At 35.6% G+C, this 19,018-nt stretch overlaps 2 protein-coding genes across 3 annotated transcripts; both read left to right on the top strand.

The window, feature by feature from the left end:
- The first annotated feature begins 4,465 nt into the window (after nucleotides 1–4,465).
- On the top strand, nucleotides 4,466–15,236 carry LOC136844697 (keratin-associated protein 19-8-like). 2 transcript variants are annotated; one of them, XM_067113944.1, is made up of 3 exons: nucleotides 4,516–4,557; nucleotides 14,366–14,504; nucleotides 14,875–15,236. In XM_067113944.1, the coding sequence occupies exons 2-3, from the start codon at nucleotides 14,496–14,498 to the stop codon at nucleotides 15,103–15,105; spliced, it is 240 nt and encodes a 79-aa protein (XP_066970045.1). In that variant the 5' UTR covers nucleotides 4,516–4,557; nucleotides 14,366–14,495; the 3' UTR covers nucleotides 15,106–15,236. The 2 variants fall into 2 exon arrangements, with proteins under 2 accessions (XP_066970044.1, XP_066970045.1); XM_067113943.1 differs by lacking the exons at nucleotides 14,366–14,504; nucleotides 14,875–15,236 and adding an exon at nucleotides 4,929–5,380 and having other exon boundaries at nucleotides 4,466–4,557.
- On the top strand, nucleotides 9,961–10,609 carry LOC136844696 (prismalin-14-like). Its single transcript, XM_067113942.1, has 2 exons — nucleotides 9,961–10,002; nucleotides 10,236–10,609. The coding sequence occupies exons 1-2, from the start codon at nucleotides 9,994–9,996 to the stop codon at nucleotides 10,485–10,487; spliced, it is 261 nt and encodes an 86-aa protein (XP_066970043.1). The 5' UTR covers nucleotides 9,961–9,993; the 3' UTR covers nucleotides 10,488–10,609.
- Nucleotides 15,237–19,018: the final 3,782 nt, after the last annotated feature.

Genomic DNA, 19,018 nt, shown 5'->3' with positions numbered 1-19,018 from the left:
AGAGAGAGAGAGAGAGAGAGTTAATCAGTTGTCATTCAGTTTTCCCCGGCAGCGCTGTGTTGGTTAGCTAGTAGAAACACATTATAGAAAATGCTTTTCAGTCACCACAGTAATACCTGGATTATAGGGACAGACAGCACAGTAATACCTGGCTAAAAGGGACAGTCACCACAGTAATACCTGGATAAAAGGACAGTCACCACTCTAGTATCTGAATAAAAGGGGCAGACATCACAGTAATCCTTGGTTCCAGGTGACAGACAGCACAGTAATACCTGGACAAAAGGGACAGACAGCACAGTAATACCTGGACAAAAGGGACAGACAGCACAAACCTGGATAAAAGGGATAGTCACCACAGTAATGCTTGGATAAAGAGGACACACAGTACAGTAAAAACTGGATAAAAGGGACAGTCACCACAGTAATACCTGGATAAAAGGGACACTCACCATTGCAATACCTGGCTAAAAGGGACAGCCACCAAAGTAATACCTGGATAAAAGGGACAGACAGTACAGTAATACCTGGATAAAAGCGACAGTCATTAAAGTACTACCTGGATAAAAGGGACAGTCACCACAATAATTCCTGGATAAGAAGGAGACAGTACAGTAATGCCTGGATAAAAGGGACAGTCAACACACTAATTTCTGGATAAAAGGGACAGTCACCACAGTAATACCTAGATAAAAGAGACAATCGCCACAGGAATACCTGGATAAAAGGGACTGACAGAACAGTGATACCTGGATAAAAGGGACAGACAGAACAGTGATACCTGGATAAAAGGGACAGCCACCACAGTAATATCTGAATAAAAGGGATAGACAGCACAGCAATACCTTGTTAAAGGGGAGAGACAGCATTGTAATATCTGGATAAAAGGGACAGTCACCACCGTAATGCCTGGATAAAAGGGACAGACAGTACAGTAATAACTGTTTAAAGGTGACAGACAGTATAGCAATACCTGTATAAAGGTGTCAGACAGTACAGTAATACAGTACATGGATAGAAGGGACAGTCAACACAGTAATACCTAGATAAAAGGGATAGTCACCACACTAATGCCCAGATAAAAGGGACAGTCACCACAGTAATTTCTGGATAAAAGTGACAGTCACCACAATATTTGAATAAAAGGGACAGTCACCACAGTAATACCTAGATAAAAGGGACAGTCACCACAATAATTGGATAAAAGGGACCGTCACCACAGTAATACCTAGATAAAAGGGACAGTTGCCACAGAAATTTCTAGATAAAAGGGACAGTCATCAAAGTAACACCTTGGTAAAAGGGACAGACAGGAGAGTAATATCTGGATAAAAGGTACAGTCACCACAGTAATACCTGTCAGTTCACACACAGTGTTCGAAGGGTGAACGTTCGCATGAAAAAAAGTAGAACTGTCAGTCGGTTAGAGTATCCCAGGCAGTGCTGGGTTGGTCAGTTAATTAATATATATATATATATATATATATATATATATATATATATATATATATATATATATATATATATATATATATGTGTGTGTGTGTGTGTGTGTGTGTATGTGTATGTGAGTGAGTGTGCTCGAATGGAGATGTATAATTTTAATGTAAAGAATAATCCATTTGCTGGCATAAAATGAATAAAAATGTATTTGTTTATTATCATTGCATAGTATATGAACTATCTCTTCCTAGTAGTTTAGATCAACGTTCCGAAATATATTAATATCTAGATAATTTATTTATCTTTCTCTTTAAATTTGTAGAAGATCCCACTTTTCAATAAGTTTCTAGAATTTTTTTTTTTATGTAAAGGAGCACCACATGCTAATTTTACCGTTTCATTGGTTAACAAGTTTTCTTTTCCTTCCTTGGCTGATTCCGCAAAATGACTCGTTTGTATGCAAGGCAAGTTCGTCTCTGAACAGTTGCCAACGATATCTGTTTTGAAAATTGACGTGAAGGAATCTTTCATGTGGACACATTCTGAAAAGCTTTCACGACTGATATGGATATTATATTCCAAAGCTATTATTGATCACACTATTTTTCATATGAAAATGATATGCGCGCTTCGGTATATTAACTGCCCTTGAAAAATTCTGTGGCAACAGTTCGCAGAGTTGGGTAAAACCTGACTTGAACCTGCCCTGCAAGATCTGGAAACCGATCATAATAACTCATTGTTGGTGTCTGTACACTAACCATATTTTTTTTCTGAGACTTTGTCGAGTGAGTAAACCGATAACTGGGGCTCAGGTGTCCTTTTCCTAGTATTAATGTTGCAAAATCACGGGTAATCAAGATCAGCTATAAATACTCGGGAATTTTGATTGCGAGTGTGCGGGGTACGGATAAGGATGATTCAACTATGGAAATCATGGACGGACAGTGAGATGGTTTTGCATTTGATGAAAGCAAAAAAGCAATTGTTTGAAGCTTAATCGCAGGTTGGTGGTCTAACGAGGAAAGGAGGATATTTAAGTGAAACAGGAATACTAACAAATAGCTATGAAAATATAAAGGGGTAAATTAAATATCTGGAAGAAAATGAGAAGGTTTATTTGTATTACAAAAATTCTTTTGTAGGAAATTACATGTAGGAATAGGCGCATTAATAGAGATGCCTACCTAAAAACAATGCAGTGTCATCCTATTTGATATCTGTGATCTAATCAACCTTTGTATTTTCACTAAAATGGATCTTATTTTCCAATAACTTTTCAGGATTAGTTAATACATAAATCCTTATGCTTCGATCAACAGCGAAGTGTGTTCCAAATGCGAGAGAGCTTTCACTATTCAGCGTATACCAACGCGCACCCAAGTGGGTTTGACGTTTGTGGTGGCAAAGTAAATGGCATCTGAAACTGCTAATACACTGACTCCGAAAACTAGCTTAGCAACTTATAAGGCTCTCATACTTTCTCGGCTGCGGGAACTTTGGGCAAATTACAGAAAATGGGTAATAGTATGTGACGTGTACTGACTGAACGCTCTATTAGACGTTGTTCAAATATGTCAGGGGCCAGATGACTTTAAGCGCTTGCATTTGTACTGAAATTTCAACCTATAGGGCCGGGGATTTAATCTACAATCTAATAAGGCCTAAGACCCAAGGGGTCATGATGCATATGTGACAGGGAATATTCATACAAGCTAAATTATATTTTGTGCCTCTGGCATTTAGCTTTTCCAGTAGGTCACGCGTTCTGCTACCTGTGGGCAGAGTACCTGGCTTCAAGTTTTCGCCCAAATACAAAGAGGAAAATTAAAAAGAAAGCCAAAGCATTTTCTCTTATATCCATGACGATTGTCTGTACACTGGAGTGCAATCATTTATTTTCCTGTAATCTTTAATCAAAATTAATAAATAACCGTAAGAAAATATTTACCTGACATAACTCAACAACGCTTCACTTGATCGCTTCGTGAATATGTATGCAAATCACATGTTGAATAAGGAAGCACTGAAACCAACAAAAAATAACAAAATCCTTCTATAAATAGAAAAATGTTACATCTGAAACCAGACTCGGGCTCATAATTCCAGGAAGGCCCTCGAGAGCAGCGTCTGTGAGTATCTGTTTCCATCCTACAGGAAGTATAGTGAGGTCTCCGAGTGGGGGCACCTTTATAAGGTCATGAAGGATTATATAAAAATCTCTATAGGATTAATCTGGTGGGGGTTTATCGTGAATGTTCTGCTTTCTGTGAAAGTTTCATAAAGTTGTCTAATATTGGAATCGTTTGATTGAAAGTAGAATGACAAAATAAAGATTTATTGGAAAATCGTTTGATTGAAAGTAGAATGACAAAATAAAGATTTATATATATATATATATATATATATATGTATGTATATATATATATATATATATAAATATATATATATATATATATTATATATATATATATTATATATATATATATATATAGTATATATATATATATATATATATATATATATATATATATATATATATATATATATATATATATATATATATATATATATATATATATATATATATATATATATATATATATATATATATATATATATATATATATATATATATATATATATATATATATATATATATATATACATATATATATATATATATATATATATATACATATATATATATATATATATATATATATATATATATATATATATATATATATATATACATATATTGTATATATGTATATGGGAGAATCTAAAAAAATAATCCACTGGATTATCATAATTCTGTTCGTTCAAGAGCAATGAATTGGTACGAGTGACTTAAAGTGGAAGAAAGCCCTTGTTATGGTAATAACCACGCGGAAGGAATGTGAGGAAGAACCAGTAGCGATCGCCAACCTTACGAGGCAGCTCCCCGTCGGGTTTTGCCCGATGTCGTCATCGGTACGCCCGAAGTTTTTCATCTACATCAGTCTCTTCCCAGAGACGGGTTTCGTATAAATGGAAGGTCTCGCTGCACTAAGATGAACAGTTTTCCAGGATCCACGAAGGAAACAACACATCCTATTCACCATGCAAAAGGTAGGATTCATATTAGATATTTTATTATGTAAAAATTCGAAACATATCTACAAAAGAAAGTGTTTAAGATTTATAAATCAATTCCAGTTAATTTTCTATGAATTTCACATGTATCTCAGCTGTTTTTTAAAGAGTACTGAAATTTTTACCTAATTGAGCATTGCACTAACAAGATATTATGAATGAATGTACTACAAACAAGGATATGCTCAGACTTCTTTGCGTTAAATAATAAATATTCAAATAACTAAGCAGACAAAAGAAATGTTTTGAAGAACTGCCATTGCAATTTATACTGATTTAAGCCCATTCTCAACTAGCTTGATAATCATTTAAAGTTTCTTCTATTGATTGCTTTGTTCCTTTTTCAGATCGGCGTTGCCCTGTTGGCGTTGGTGGCCCTTTTTGCCCTGATGGAGGTCACTGGAGCCCTGCCAGCACCTGAACCTAACCGACGCTTCTTCTTTGGACAGAGTCCCTATGGCTTCGGAGGTTATGGCTACAGACCCTTCGGATACGGCTTCGGCTACGGCGGATACAGCGGTGGCTTTGGAGGCTTTGGTGGTGGATTTGGTGGCCTTGGAGGATTTGGAGGATTTCACGGTTGATAAACATTTTCCTTGAAGATGTTTAAAGATGAAGTGTCATTGACCAAAACCTGCTGCCTCTCAGAAGCTTCTCCAAAATGCTTTACAAAATCTAGAATCTATATTTATATGAAATAAAGTTCTCTATTTTCAAGCAAACTTTTAATACACCATTCTTCTAATTCATTACCTGTCGAATCATTATTGTTTCTTCCAAATAAAAATTCAAAATTCTAGGTCGGGAATATTTACGAATTATTCCTCCACTAGCAATATATGTGAGCTTATAGGCAACTGATTTCATTCTGTATTTTATCTTTTTTATTATCATTACCATCACTGCACACTTTGTAAACAAGAAAACGAGGAGTAAAGTGGCCATGATCATTAATCATGGTCCTTATGTGAATGGCCTTAGTGAATATCCATCAAGGCAGTCTCTGGTTTTAGTGGACATTCCATAAAAGAAGACCATAATGTCCTAATTACGGTGGCTGCTTCCTCCGCAATTGCACAGCCTGAGGGAGAAATCACTCAGGCTACAGAAGTCCATAAAATGCAACGACCTAAGATCAGCCCTTCACAGAATCAAGAGAAGAAATGCTAAGCCAAATGAGAGAAGAATAATCTCTGTACTTTCGTCTATTGTAACAGATGGGCGAAATCCACCCTTGCTGTGAGGAATAAAACCTTCCAATCATTGGGTTGCTGTGGCTGTGTCTATGTCTTCATTTTCCACACCAATCATCAGGAGGATGTGCGCGCCCCATACAAGATATTAATGACGATTATAATAACTCTATAGAGTATAGACGCTTCCTCCTTCAACTCTGATAGGAAAGCTCTGAGAATCATCTCAGATGTCCTCAAGAAAATCAGGATTTTTTAAAACAATTTGTTACATCCAGTTGGGCTAAATAAAATTGATTTTGGTCATTGCCAAAAATCATGTTCCAGTGGCTGGAAGGTTATGTGTATAGTATTTAAGATGATGATATAACTGTTATACGTCAAGTTAGATATACATATTCATAAGCATTTATAAGTTAGGAATACAGGTGTCGTCTTTCAAAAAAAAATATATATACTGTGTAGATGAATATTACAAATATTTACAAGGACTAAAAGAAAGAAAACGCTCACAACACAACAACTCTGCCGTAAGGAAAAATTAAACAACTAAAGGAACATCACTGGAATAAATCCATAACTTTTATTCACACCAAAAGAATTTCATTTTATGAATTACAGATAATGAATTAATGTCATCAAACTGAAATATCTGTGATCTTATCCGGACACTTAGTCAGTCACCTTTGTTGTTTCCTTAGATGATTTTCTGTTTGGGATTTTGAGAATAATAAAGAAACCTAACGAGTTTCATGTCAACACTTGGCCTCGAGCAATAAGTGTAACGTTTGCCCCTTTATGTACAAAGGGGTTGCCAGTGACTGAGATTTTCTATTCAATCATTTGAAATTAAATTTAATCGTTTATCTTCAACGTTAGTTAATACAGAAGGTTGATAGGGAAATATACATTTGTTGTTCTATGGAGAACGTTCTCAATAAAAGGATGGATTTAGATAAAAGTCACATTACATTTCTGCTATTCTATTCGTGCAGTAGTAAATTTAAATGTTCTGAGGATATATTCGACCGGTGGAACAACCTCCTGCTTATAGGTTTGAAGATCAAAATACCTACTGAACTGATTAAGGGAAAACACCTAAATTTACATTATTTTACAACTATTATTTTATGTCAATATTTTCATCAGAAATCTTGTTCATTCCTCTTTTTTTGTCTTCAAGCCAGTGTGCGCATAAAAGGGAATTTACGCATCAAAATGTGTTCAGTAAAACTTTTATGTCTAACTGATGACGTAATAAGAGAGACCTATAAAGATTTTCTGGAAGAGAATTGAAGCAACAAACTTAAACACCATGTTTGCTTAAAAAAAGTACCTATATCACTTTCTTTTCCCTCTAAATCTCTCAATTGTACATAACTCAGAGAAAGCTCAATTGCTTTTAATATGTCTGACCTACTCGTAACATTACCTATATTTATTTCTCTCCTCTTCTAAAGTTGTAAACAATTCCGTTCATCCATAAAAGTATCATGACTTTTCAGTCAAAGACATACCTTTGCAGCAAGGTACTCTCCGTTCACCTTTGCATTTTCACATCAAGTTTCCGTTGTTTATTGTACCATTCCTGCACAACCTTTCCCTTATTAACCCTTGAGTCATTTCTCCGGGCTGTTTGATGAAATCGCTTCCACATTTCCAAACAAATGGAGTAATATTGGGCCCGTGACATGCTTAGAATATTATTACCTTTGTCTTATTACAAAAGACAACGTCCCTGCTTATGAATCTAATGCTAACTGTATCATGTATATATATATATATATATATATATATATATATATATATATATATATATATATATATATATATAATGCCCTATTATACAAGGTCAGATAGGGTCATAACCTCCTTCCACATCTGTTTTAAGATCAATGTTATGTTAACCTATATCTCAAAGACCACAGTAGCAATGGCCAGCCTGAGCACTGGGTCAGCACATTCTCTCTCTCTCTCTCTCTCTCTCTCTCTCTCTCTCTCTCTCTCTCTCTCTCTCTCTCTCTCTCTCTCGTTATCCAAGTCACTAGCTGAACTAAGGAAGAACAGCAAAAGCGTGACTGACTGAATACGTAGGCAATGTTTCCATTTACCTTTGCCCAGAATATCTCCCAAGAAAAACTGTTTAGCTAAAAAAAATACAATATATAAAATATTCATCATAAATGTTTTTTATATATATGTATATGCATATGTGTATATATATAGATATATGCATATAAATTATATATTTTATATATATATGTATATTATACATATATATATAAATATATATATACAGTATATATATATATATATATATATATATAATATTATACAGTTATATATATATTATATATATATATATATATATATATATATATGTATATTATATATATATAAATATATATATACAGTATATATATATATATATATATATATATATATATATATATATACTGTATATGTATATATATATATATATATATATATATATATATATATATATATATATATATATATATATATATATATATATATATATATATAAATTGCCAGCTTATCAGATGAAGACAGAACATTACACTCATATGAGTAGTAAAAATCAATAATCTCTTCAGCAAGTTTTCGGAGATTTACATGAAGGTATTTAAATTTTGCATCACCAATTTCTGCTTTTCATTTATTGCCTGCATTCGGTGAAATTATGAAGCATTCTGATACCTCATTAGCCTCTCAGTGGCCGTTACCGTTTGCTTTTTCTTTCCTTTTGTCAAAAACATTTTTACATGATTTTATTTAACTTGATTTCTGCGTCTGTCTGTCTGTCTATCGTCAAATCTTGTAACTCAATTTTTGACCTGTCCCGTTCGTCCGATGGACTTGAAATTTTGCACGGTTACTCAATCCCGGTGACAATACAACCTTACATGATCAGTAGATCAGCAGTGACCTCTAGTGACCCTATAGTGACCTCTCCCAGTATCTCAAGATTTGTTTGAAACTCTTCGGATTATTCACAACTTCTTTGACTCGGTAAATAACTCTACGGGTTTTTTTAAACCTTCATTGGCTCGGCAGAATATCAATTTCGTTAGCTACAATCATAAATCTGTTACAATTTCTGTCAAAACTAAACAGTATAGAATAAAAAGATATAAAAAAATTTAAAACACACTTTTATTAAAATGCACTAAACAGTGAAAAATGAACTTTTGAGACACCAGGATTTTCTTACAATTAATCGTGTCTACAAAAATAAAAGCATGGGCGCCAAACATAGAAGGAAATGCTACAACAAATGATGTAGCAATTCATTCCAAGTTTGGGACCCACGCTTTTGTTTTTGTAGACATGATTAATTGTAAGAAAATCCTGGTGTGTCTCAAAAAATATTTTTCTTTTTAGTGCTTTTTAATAAAAGCATGTCTATAAAAAAGTTTTATAATTTTAATTCATTTGTCTTTCTGCTTCCTTTTAATTCCTGGTGCTTTTCAATATTGTAATTATTTTTTCTTTCTCTCTTTTCTGCAACGTTCGTCTTCTTCTTCTTCTTCATTTTTTTAATATACCTTCCATTCACCAAGCAACTTTACATTTATACACCTTTTCGAGTTCACTAGTGCCAAAATATCGAGCTTTTTTGACGTAATGATTTCCAGTTTCAAATAAACTTTACCTGTTCCCCACAACCACTTTTCGAAATCCCTAAAGTTGGTATCGCCTTGTTTACCTGTATTCTAGCAACATTCAGGCGAGGTATGGACCAAAAACCTTCAAAATTCCAATGCCCCCAGACTTCCATTGAGTCACTGGATAACAGTATCAGTTGTAGAAAAAGAAATCTTTCATGTGGGAGGTAGAGGGAGAGGAGCCATGATGGACGTTGCTAAATCTTGCAGGGAAGTTTTGCAACGGGTCTTACCCCGTTCTTCCCTTGCTTACGCTAAGAAGTTTCCCTACCAGAGATAATTATTACATTTGTAGAAACCTTACCAATATATAAAAAGAATAATAAGCCTTGATTGCATTGTATGACAGCTATTGATGTCAATTTTAAATGTTTTGCAAGTGTTCTACGCAAGTCTTTTCATAATCCAGTTTCAAAATAGTTCGTTGGCAACTCCGCACTGGAACGAGCCTCCTATAAATAGGAGGTCGCAAGGCACACAGACATACAATTCCAGAATCAGCTAAGGTAGAAACACACCTTCCATTCACCATGAAAACTGTAAGTATAAAAATAAGGTATTTTATTATATAGGGCACAAAAAGATTCTTAAATATATAGTGAGTAAACGAAATGGTTTGATACATATGAATGTGCAATGCATATCCCGAAAATAAATTACTTGTAAAAGCACAAAGGAAAAGGCATCGATAAATTCCTTATAACAGCAGTACATCAAGATATCAGGCTACAGTGGAGATTTTACTAACTAATTTTTTATGTTCCATTTGCAGATCAGCGTTGCCCTGTTGGTGTTGGTGGCCCTTTTTGCCCTGATGGAGGTCACTGGAGCCCTGCCAGCACCTGAACCTAACCGACGCTTCTTCTTTGGACAGAGTCCCTATGGCTTCGGAGGTTATGGCTACAGACCCTTCGGATACGGCTTCGGCTACGGCGGATACAGCGGTGGCTTTGGAGGCTTTGGTGGTGGATTTGGTGGCCTTGGTGGATTTGGGGATTTCACGGTTGATAAACATTTTTCTTGAAGACATTTAAAGATGAAGTGTCATTGACCAAAACCTGCTGCCTCTCAGAAGCTCCCCCAAAATGCTTTATAAAATCTAGAATCTATATTTATATGAAATAAAGTTCTCAACCTTCAAGCAAACTTTTAATACACCATTCTTCTGAATCCATTATCTGTTGAATCATTACTGTATCTTTCAAACAAAAGCCCAAAATTCTAGGTCGGGAATATTTACGAATTATTCCTCCACTAGTAATATATGTGAGCTTATAGGCAACTAATTTCATTCTATACTTTATCTTTTTTATTATCATTACCATCATTGCACACTTTGTAAACAGTAAAACGAGAAGTAAAGGTGGCGATGATCATTAATCATGGCCCTTATGTGAATGGCCTTAGTGAATATCCATCAAGGCCGTTTCTGGTTTTAGTGGATATTTCACAAAAGAAGACCATAGTATCCTAATTACGGTGGCTGCTTCCTCCGCAATTGCACAACCTGAGGGAGAAATCGCTCAGGCTACAGAAGTCCACAAAATGGAACGACCTAAGACCATCCCTTCAGAGGATCAAGAGAAGAAATACTTTGCCAAATGTGAGAAGGATAATCTCTACCTCTGTCTCTTATGACAGATGGGCGAAATCCTTCTTTGTTGTAAGGAATAAAATCTTACGATCAGTGGATAGCTCTGGTTGTGTCCAATTCATCCTTTTGTATGCCCATCTGAAGGGAGGGGGAGGGGAATGTGCACCCCATACAAGATGTATAATGACGGTTAGGATAACACTCTCTAGACGCTTCGCCCTTCATCTCTGATAATATGGCTTTGAGAATCAGTTCAGAAGTACTTGGGAAATTCTGGAGTTTTTAAACAAATTGTTTCATCCAATTTAGATGAATAAAAGTGATTTTGGTCATTGCCAAAATTCATGTTCAAGTGGCTGGAAAGTTAGGTGTACAGTGCCTATGATGGTGAATATAGTTGTATACGTTAAGTTAGATTTATATATTCATAAGCGGAAAAGAAGTGTTATCTTAAAAAAAAAAAGGTATTGTGTAGCTCAATATTACAAAATATATTCTCAAGGACTGACAAAAAGAATACGCTTACGTCACAACAACTCCACCATACAGAAGTACTGAGGCTCTAAAGGCATACATTAAAATAAATCAATGCCTTTGATTCACAACAAATGAAACTTCATTTTATGAATTATGTAGTGAGAATTAGGGTTATCAAAAAATTTAACTGACCCGAACAGTCACTCAGTCACTTGTGTTGTCTCCTGGGATGATTTTCTATGTTTGTTTTTTTGAGAATATTAAAGAAACAAACACACACCGAATCTTATGACATCACTTGGCCTCTGGCAATAGGTGTACCTTTTGCCCCTTTATGCACAAAGGTTGCCAATGACTGAGATTTTCAATTCAATCACTCACTTGAAATAAAATTCGTCTTCAGTATTAGTGAATATCATAGGTTGAGAGGGAAATATACATCTTTTGTTTTCAATAAAGAAATTAAATAAGATGAAAGTCACATTACATTTCCAATATTCAATTCTTGCAGAATTAACTTTAAATGTTCTAAGAATATATTCGACTGTTGGAACAACCTCCTGGCTACAGGTTTGAAGATTAAAACACTTACTGAATTAACTGAGGGAAATCACATAAGATTACATTATTTAAGAGGTTCATGATACATTTTCTCGTGCTTTCCCGTTTTTTATCCTTTAAGCAATGTGAGTATAAAAGGGAATTTAGGCACAAAAATATATTCAGTAATACTTTTTACATAATTGATGACATATTAAGATAGACCTATAAAGATTAGCTGGAAAAGAATTTAAGCAATAAACTAATATGATATATCTGAAAAGCATATAGGTCAGAAGTATGTTATGAATTACAATACACAACAGATGTTGAATTAACAAATGGGAAGGAAAACTTTCCCAAAATCTTGGAGAGAACGTTTAGCTATCATCTGACGCATTTCCTCGTTAAGTAAGGATGGCGTCAGGATTTTTGAGGCATGGGATTATGTGAGATGTTACTCCATGTATGTTTGCCGGAAGTGTCCAGGTTCCGGTGAGGAACGTGTGTTTGTGCGTGTCTTTTGGGCAGAGTCCCAAGTGTGAAGGGATTAGGCTGGGAGAAAGGAATCATTAGAAGACCAACACTGAACCTTTTGAAAAGTCTCAATAAGTAATGAGACTTGTGTTGTGCTCAATACCAGAACTGATTTGAACATTGAGATTTCGAGGTAAGAATCATTTCTATTTACCAAACTGTAGATTGTTTTCTCCATTTCTATAATATGTATTTTGTTTAAGCATTTATGGCTGAATAATGTGGGAGGAATTCCCATATCTGTATTTCTTTGGGCTTTGAAAACTAAAGAAGATTTTGCTTGTCTTCTTCAGATGTTTCGCTGAGTAAGAGGTCGAGAATGTACTCATTGGGGAATATACTACACTTTGATCTGTTTTTGACCTGCTTATTTTATTTGATGACCAAGGTGTTAGTCATTAGTATTGGCTGGTCTAGAAGCATTTATTCGATGGATTGTGTATCAGAATTTCCTTTAGTTATGATTTCCATTTACATGTCCGTAGCTCTTGCTGAATTACTGTCATTAAATTTGCAAATATAGTTTAGTTTAGTATCTCAATGTTTAATTCCAGTGAGCCTTTGTTTAAAGTTAGATTCAGTGAGAGAAGTCGACGAGGGAGAAGGAATTTGCTGACCAAAGGGCCGGCCACCGCTACCAGAGAATCTTAGGGATGTAAGATGATTAATGCTGTTCTTAAAACAGATACAGTAAGAGATTATGACCCTATCTGACCTGGGTATAGGGTCATAACATATTCACAAAGAAAAAGTATATATACCAGTTTTTTCCCAAAAAATCTCTTATTCGAGTGTAAATCACAAGAAGCTCAATTATTTCTAGCATGTTTGATCTGTTGTTTACAGAAGTCATGTTCTCAGTTACCTATATTTATTTTTTCTTCTGTTAAATTTTCAAACAATTCTGTTCGTCCATAAAAGTAACAGAGACGTTTCAATATAAGACATACGTTTATACCTTGTTAATCTTCCACATACTTTGCATTCTTATATAAACTTTATGTTTATCATATTATTCCTATACGACTCTTCCACTATCAACCCTTCTGTCATTCGTCCGTATTGCTTGATCAAATCTCTTCCAGGCAACTTTCCAAGCAAATAAAGCTATTTTGGGTACGTGAAGTGCTTAAAACACTCTCACCTTTTCATTACGACGAAAGAAAACACCTGTTCTCATGTATCTGTGGCTAACCGTACTATAATTCATGAAGCAACTTCAAGATAATACACTTCCTTTACTGGTTCACAAGTGCCAAACTATCAGACTTTCATGACATGAATATTTCCTTTTCTTCTCATTTTTATCTGTTCCCCGTAACTACTTTTCCAAAATCCCTAAAGTAGGTCTGCTCTTGTTAACCTCTATTCTAGCAACATTCAGGCGAGGTATGGACCCAGAAACCCCGTCAAAATTCCGATGCCCCAGACTTCCAATGAGTCACAGGCTAACAGTAGCAGTCGTAGAAAAAGAAATCTTTCACATGGGAGGTAAGGGGGGGGGGAGGGAGCTGCGATGGACGTTGCTAAAACTTGCAGGGAAGTTTAGCAACGGGTTTTACCCCGGTCTTCCCTCGCTTACGCTATGAATTTTTCTTGTCCTTTGATATACCAACGTGATAATCATTGCATTTTAAAAAATCTTACCAATTGGGAAGCAGTATAATATGAGTGTTATTGACATTAGATGACAGCTATTTATATCAGCTTTGGATGTTTTTCAAGTAATCTACACACATCGCTTTATATTCCAGTTTCAAAATAGATCGCTGGCAACTCTCCACACTGGAACCAGCCTCCCATAAATAGTAGGTCGCAAGGCACACCGACATCCACTTCCAGAATCAGCGAAGAAAGAAGCAGACCTTCTACCTCCTATTCACCATGAAAACTGTAAGTATTGACTCTGGTATTGCACTGTATAGAGGCACAAAAAGATTCCAAGACACTTAGAGAATAAACGATTAATGATTTGATATATATGAAAAAAAATGTTTACACAAACTGTAACTTAATTATAAATAAATGCATAAATTAACAGTCATCCACACATCCCACGTAACCAAGTAAATTAAGATTTGTTTTCCTTTTTGCATGTCGATCATACGACTAATAACGTTATTTTGATTTGTAACTATACATGGTTAGTACTTTTACACTATATTATCCTTAGTCATCCCCTTTCACAACTACATTGCAGTGAAATAACTTAAGCATCAAGTGGAGACTTTGCAAACTGATTGATTCTGATTCCCTTTTGCAGATCAGTGTTGCCCTGTTGGCGTTGGTGGCCATTTTTGCCCTGATGGAGGTCACTGGAGCCCTGCCAGCACCTGAACCTAACCGACGCTTCTTCTTTGGACAAAGTCCCTATGGCTTCGGCGGTTACGGCTATAGGCCCTTCGGATACGGCTTCGGCTACGGCGGATACGGCGGTGGCTTTGGAGGATTTGGTGGTGGATTTGGTGGATACGGTGGTGGATTCTTCGGTTGATAAACATCTTGTCTTACATGAAGATACCGGAATTCTGAACATCACCGACCTCCTTGAACTACTTTTTGGTTGAAAATTATGGGACTGAAAGGTTTATGCAAGTTAAAAATGAAAAGTTTATTTCTCTATAAAATATAATAAAATTTCCTAACTTTTGAAATCACTTTTAATACTAATCCTCTTCCTTTGGTTAATCTTCTCGATCAAATGGAATTGTGTGAGGCACATTACCTGAAACAATTCAAGATCAAAATTAGTGAAGATACCAAAGACTCTGTAACCCAAATTTTTACAGTATTAATGGCTGAAAGAGTTACATTATAAAAAAAGCCATTCACACAATTTTTGTGGTGATGTATGGGAGGCCTTGGCCAACAACAAACTGGCCTATTATGAAAAAGTCTTTGAAATATGCTGCAGTCATATTTAAGAGCACAAATACCGCGCAGCTAAATAAATGCACATTTTTAATATACCAAAATAAAAAAATCACAATTTGAAAAGAATATACAACCAAAAAGACCTCACGAAAATGGTCTTTAAAAATCAAGAGGATATGATGAAGCAAAAACACCTTCATGTGGTATACAATAATTGCAGATTCCAAATTTAAAAAGGAAACCAAACGTCGAAAACAGGTAACAGCTGAAGTAACGCGAGCGAGAAACGTTTTCCTGCTGTTAGTCCAGGCAGCTTTTGCTGATATGGATTAACAGACTTTCTCTCTCCTTTTACTGTTCCTCCGTTCATATTCTATTTCTTCCATCTGATTGTCCACCCTCTCCTAACAATTGTCTCACAGTGCAACTGCGAGGTTTTCCTCATTTTTACACCTTTCAAACTTTCTTACTGTCATTTTCCCTTCTAGCGCTGAATGACCTCTTAGGTCCCAGCACTTGGCCTCTGGCATAAATTCTATATTCCAATTCCAAATCCAATAGAATTTCTCAAGAGAACAAGAAAATGGTAAATAATGGAAGATACTTGTGACTGTACTCTTCAGCAAGGATATTAAAACTCAAGACCTAAATGATTTGGTCACCACGGGGCGTAAAACCACGTGAATGAGGTGTCTAAGATGAATAACGTTCCTTGAATGACAACTGATAATTACATCAACTGAATGAAACAAGGGAATGTTAACCCCCATATGCTACCCACAATTATTTTTATATATAATGTTGATTCTTCATAACCCTCGGTTTCCATATTCCAGAGCCTCATTTCTTTCAGATTACTTCCGTGATAACATTTGTCATAACTTAAATAGGGTTTTTCATTTCATTAATTTGTCCATACATGGAGACAGGGTGTGATTGGACTCTATATTGTGACTGAAATTGCAAGAACTTAGTAAAATAAAAAACACTGTTAATTCTTCATTACTGAAAAACTAGCAGGTTCTTTAGTCTTTAGTTTTCTGAAAAGAAAACTATTGTGCCGGCTTTGTCTGTCCGTCCGCACTTTTTTCTGTTCCCACCTTTTCTGTCCGCCCTCAGATCTGAAAAACTACTAAGGCTAGAGGGCTACAAATTGGTATGTTGATCATCCATCCTACAATTATCAAACATACCAAATTGCAGCCCTCTGGCCTTAATAGTTTTTATTTTATTTAAGTCAAGGTTAGCCATAACCGTGCTTCTGGCAATGATATAGGATAGGCCACCACCGGGCAATGGTTAAAATTTCATAGGCCACGGCTCATACAGCATTATACCGAGACCACCGAAAGACAGATCTATTATCGGTGGCCTTGATTATATGCTGTAGCGGCTGAACAGAAAACTCGATTGAGCCGAAGAAACTTCGGCATATTTTTTACTTGTTTAATATTGTAATTCTTCTTTTCTTTATCTTTTCTACAGTGTTCGTCGTCTTCTTTCTTAATTTTTTTTAAATAGACCTTCCATTCACCAAGCAACTTTACATTAATAAATCTTTTTCCGAGTTCTCTAGTGCCAAAATATCAAGCTTTTTTGACATAATGATTTCCATTTTCAAATAAGCTTTGCCTGTTCCCCACAAACACTTTTCGAAATCCCTAAAGTAGGTATCGCCTTGTTTACCTGCATTCTAGCATCATTCAGGCGAGGTATGGACCTAGAAGCCCCATCAAACTTCCGATGCCTCCACACTTCCAGTGAGCCACTGGATAACAGTATCAGTCGTAGGAAAAAATCTTTCATAAGGGAGGTAGAGGAGGTCGGAGCTGCGATGGACGTTGCTAAACAAAATTTAGCACATGGCCATCATTTGACTAACTTAGATAATAGGGTAGGTTTCAAATCCGTGCACCAGCCCCAATCCCCTTCCTCCATCCTCCTACCCCTTCCCTTTGTAACTTATTTACGGTTTTATCATGTCACATTTCATGTACTAGAGACCATACAAATATATTATTGAAAATGCTTTTCAGCCACCACAGTAATACCTAGATAAAAGGGACAGACAGCACAGTAGTACCTGGTTAAAGGTGACAGACAGCTCAGTAATACCTGGATAAAAGGGACAAACACCACAGTAATACCTGGATAAACGAGACAGTCACCACAATAATACCTGGATAAAAGGAACAGCAGTGCAGTAATGCCTGAATAAAAGTGACAGTCATTAAATTAATACAGTACAGTAACACATGGATATAAGGGACAGTCATGACAGCAATACCTAGATGAAAGGGACAGTCACCACAGTAATACCTGGGTAAAGGGACACTCATCACAGTAATACCTGGAAAAAAGGGACAGTTAAAACAGTAATACCTGGGTTAAAGGGACAGACAGTACAGTAATACCTGGATAAAAGGGACAGTAACCACAGTAATACCTGGATAAAAGGGACAGTAACCACAGTAATACCTGGATAAAAGGGACAGCCATAACAGTGATATTTGGATAAAAGGGACAGCCATAACAGTGATATTTGGATAAAAGGGACAGCCATAACAGTGATATTTGGGCATGAGATGTACCCTAATTCCCACCACTTCCTTTTACAGTAGACGCAGCGGATTATCTGAAAAATCAGGGTGGACTTTCTGAAACCTGGCAGCAACTGAGAAATTTAGGCTTAATTTCGCTTTATAGGGTGATAATTTCGACCCGTAAACTCTGGGTACCTGACCTTAAAATACCCATATCTCCCTTGAGAATTAACGTAGAACGCTCATTTACCACTCAAAATGTTCCTTTTAATGACCTCTTTCCAATGACCTATAAATCATTAACTTTTAGGGCTATATTAGGTCATAAATACCCAAAAATATCACCAGAAATCGAGAAAAGCTGATAATTAACCTCATGAAGGAAAAATGGTAAAAATCAAACAATATTAAAAAGAATGAATAAAACTGTTGACAATAATGTTAACACAACAACACTATATTATTCAAATAATAAGCACTTTATTACTTTCTAAACGCACAAGCATACAGTCCCCCAGTTAAATACCCAAACCTCCTCTACACTGTAGAGGAGGTTTAGTCTTCTTTGAGGACTAGTAATGATTCAGTATAGGCAATTCGTGAGGATTTGCTGTTTGGCCTATTATGCTGAAGTCATTTCTTTCAATATGAGTTTTGCAGATTTTAGATGAGCTCTGATATTAGAATGTTCTGGATTGAGCCTACAACCAGTACGAAAGCTTTTCCCCGATAGAGTCGATTCTGACCCTCAATGTATCCTCGTGGATCCGACATATGTCTAGAGAGTTACGCCCAGGGCAAGTATGTTTATACACCATGTTAGAGGATAAAAAAGGGCTTAATCGTTCCTTGCAGTTCAAAAATGAACCAATCGTTAGAAGATTTTTGGGAATTAATTTTAAATTAATCGTACCATAATGCTTGTGGATAATTTGCATAAATCGTTTTCTAAAAGAGTCATCGTGTGAAAAGGGAAATTTGGCGTAAAAA

This window comes from Macrobrachium rosenbergii, chromosome 13 (genome assembly GCF_040412425.1).
Source record: "Macrobrachium rosenbergii isolate ZJJX-2024 chromosome 13, ASM4041242v1, whole genome shotgun sequence".
Classification (NCBI taxonomy): Eukaryota; Metazoa; Arthropoda; class Malacostraca; order Decapoda; family Palaemonidae; genus Macrobrachium; species Macrobrachium rosenbergii.
Note: the sequence above shows the minus strand (reverse complement) of the source record. Positions and strands in the feature narration are given on the sequence as shown.